This window comes from Lactuca sativa, chromosome 4 (assembly GCF_002870075.4).
Source record: "Lactuca sativa cultivar Salinas chromosome 4, Lsat_Salinas_v11, whole genome shotgun sequence".
Taxonomy (NCBI): Eukaryota; Viridiplantae; Streptophyta; class Magnoliopsida; order Asterales; family Asteraceae; genus Lactuca; species Lactuca sativa.
Window position 1 is genome coordinate 66,443,469 of NC_056626.2, and position 2,804 is coordinate 66,446,272.

General features: G+C 34.5%; 1 protein-coding gene across 1 annotated transcript; it reads right to left on the bottom strand.

Moving 5' to 3' along the window:
- Positions 1-793: 793 nt before the first annotated feature.
- On the bottom strand, positions 794-2,227 carry LOC111879986 (RING-H2 finger protein ATL52-like). The gene has a single exon (XM_023876406.3). It carries the CDS (start codon positions 2,116-2,118, stop codon positions 1,042-1,044), a length of 1,077 nt encoding a protein of 358 aa, XP_023732174.1. The 5' UTR covers positions 2,119-2,227; the 3' UTR covers positions 794-1,041.
- Positions 2,228-2,804: the final 577 nt, after the last annotated feature.

The following is a 2,804-nucleotide window of genomic DNA, read 5'->3' on the forward strand; positions in this document are numbered from 1 at the left end:
TGCAGTTTTGACACAGACTGGTAATAGGGTGTCCAGTAGACTCTCCCTCACAGTGGCGTAGCCAGAATTTTATTTTAGGATAGACCAAATAATTTATAAAATATAAACAAGTAGCTAAATACTTCAGATGGTAACAACATATAACAATATATAATTTTAAAGTAAGTTGTTCGTTTAAGTTGGAAGTAATTGATTAACTATAATAATAATAAAAATATGCATATACTAACCTGATGAACAAGGAATTCATCATTGATATTGAAATACAATTTGATCTATCTAAAAAATTGTTGTCTTAATTTTTAATCGACAGTAGGTAAAGTATTCCATTCATTATGAATTTAAGTTTTGAACGGGGTATAATTCATAGTCTTAGCTTTTTTTTATTCAATAAAAATATAAAATTTATATATAATATTTCACCTCAAATTTGTGTAGGGTGGGCCAAGGCCCACTCTTGCATCCATGTAGCTCCACCCCTGCTCCCTCATCCGACCTCCTCCCTATAAGAAATATAGGATCTCCGCCATGGACATTGACCGTTGTATCCATCATATCCATCAGGCACCATGAGCGATGCCTCCGGATCCCGTATTTTTTAGATCACTTTAATTTATGTAAGAATGCACTCGTGCCTTTAAGTTTGATGACACTAATAAAATGATAAACAATCCCCCACCCCCACCCAATTATTATATATATATTTGATACATTAAAATTATCCTTTAGAGAGGTTTAAAAGAATATATGATACAATGACGGGAAATATATTACTTAAAATACAGAAACAAAATTTTCAACTCATTTATTTTCTGGATTATATAAATCAAGTTTAAAATATGTACAAATGTTATAAGTTATAACACAACTTACAAGTCACCAGAATTGTTGTAGATTGATAATTTATAACTTATGGGGAAAAAATAGTAATAACATATCTTTGTCAATGGATTAAAGCATCCTTTTAACATGTGAATGTCATGAAATCTAGATAATAATCATATTCTCTCTCTTTGTACATTGAAATTTTAAATTCTGTTCTCAGTTGGGTAGAATAGAATTTTTTCCTTTGTCATTCCTTGTGAACATGAATCTCCCTGTGGAAACAGATCTCTTCATTGTATTACTTCTCTTTGTTGATTTACTATCTTCTACTTTGGATGGGCCCACTTGTTCATGATGATGATGATGATCATCATCATCATAAGCCTCTTCATTCCGTAGTATATCAGCTATCAAAATATTTGGATTTTCACAAGACACTGATCCCAATGAAGTTGACCTTCTAATTTCTTGAACATCTTCGTCATTTCCAATTCCCATGTTCATGGGAATCCTCGTCCAATCAACGTTGCAATCTACTTCATGAAAAGGGTATTTTGGTAAAATCTCATTCGTGACGACGTTGACAACAACTGCATCACTATGATCATCCCGTGGTATATCTTCCACAACGAGAACAAGATCATTCCTCCTTTGAAACACAACAGACGATACATTAAAATTGGAAGATGTAATTTGTGATTCCATAGGTCGTTGGAATGGAACTGGTATTCCGGGCATGACATGGGATCGGCATAGCGGACAATTGGAATGAGATCCAAGCCATGTGTCAATACAAGGGAGATGGAATGCATGATTGCATTTTGGCAACAATCTTAAGCTCTCACCTTCTTGAAACTCACTCAGACATACTGCACAATCAGTTCCATCTACAATTCCATCACCTTTTCTGTATTTGCATACCGCGATGGACTTGATCAATGAATCATCTAGGCCAGTAGTCGCATGATGCAACTGGTCATGAGTTGTTGATTGATTCCGGATTTCTGATTCTGGAGACGGATTCAATTGGTTTTCTCCCCTTTTACAATACTTGGAGATGATTGTGTAGTAGCTTATCAAAAGGAAAGCACTCGCGAGGATTCCAATCACCACGATGATGAGAGGAGAGAAATTCATGCCGGAATCATCATCGTCGGATTGGAATGGAGGTGGTGGAGGGAATATTATGTAACACCATTGTGGGCAATATATGCTACAAATGCCTTGTGAACAATCTCTATAAGCATTATATGGTGGCAAATTGGTGTTGCTAGGGTTGCCCATAGAACCCATGGCCACCAAAAATGTGTGATGAAACTAGTACAAAACTAACAACCTATGTAGTTCTAAAAAGGGGAAAGATAGAGAAGAGTAAAGGGAGGGGTCTTAAATGAGAAGGGAAGCAAAGTTAGGGGTAGGGGTGACGTGTCTCCTAATATTCTTGTGTTGGTGTACTTTATCTTTTGTTTTTGTTGGTCTATCATCTTCATGCCTTTAATTTTGGGCTTTACTTTATCTTTTTGTGAAGTGAAAATGATAGCTTGTTGACCATTATTGATAAGGGTGGTTGGCTAGTGTTCGATATGGATGATGCTCACTCAACCTCCAAGTTCTTGCAAAGCTTTCTTAGTTGGTGAAATGTGGATATGCGGGGTTCACCAACTGTTGATAACTTTGAAACCATTGGAAGTAATCATTGATCGTTATATCTTATTTATTTGTATATATTAATAAAAACAAGTTACTAATTAATAAAGTAATCATGGAATGAATATGTCAGTTATTTCGAAATTTATATATATGTTAGTTATTTCGAATAATTTTAGATGAATATAGAATAATGAAAATGATAATCGTTTTTTAAACTAAAGCTGTGAAAGCTTAGTATTTTCTAATTTTATATAGAAGTACAAATTACATTTTGGTTACTGAATAAAGTAGTGTTGCTTGAAAATGACGTATCTTTGTCTGGCATTAGG

What these genes read in the sequence shown, in the direction of transcription:
- LOC111879986 (XM_023876406.3), bottom strand. Translation starts at nt 2,118, where the DNA reads ATGGGTTCTATGGGCAACCCTAGCAACACCAATTTGCCACCATATAAT.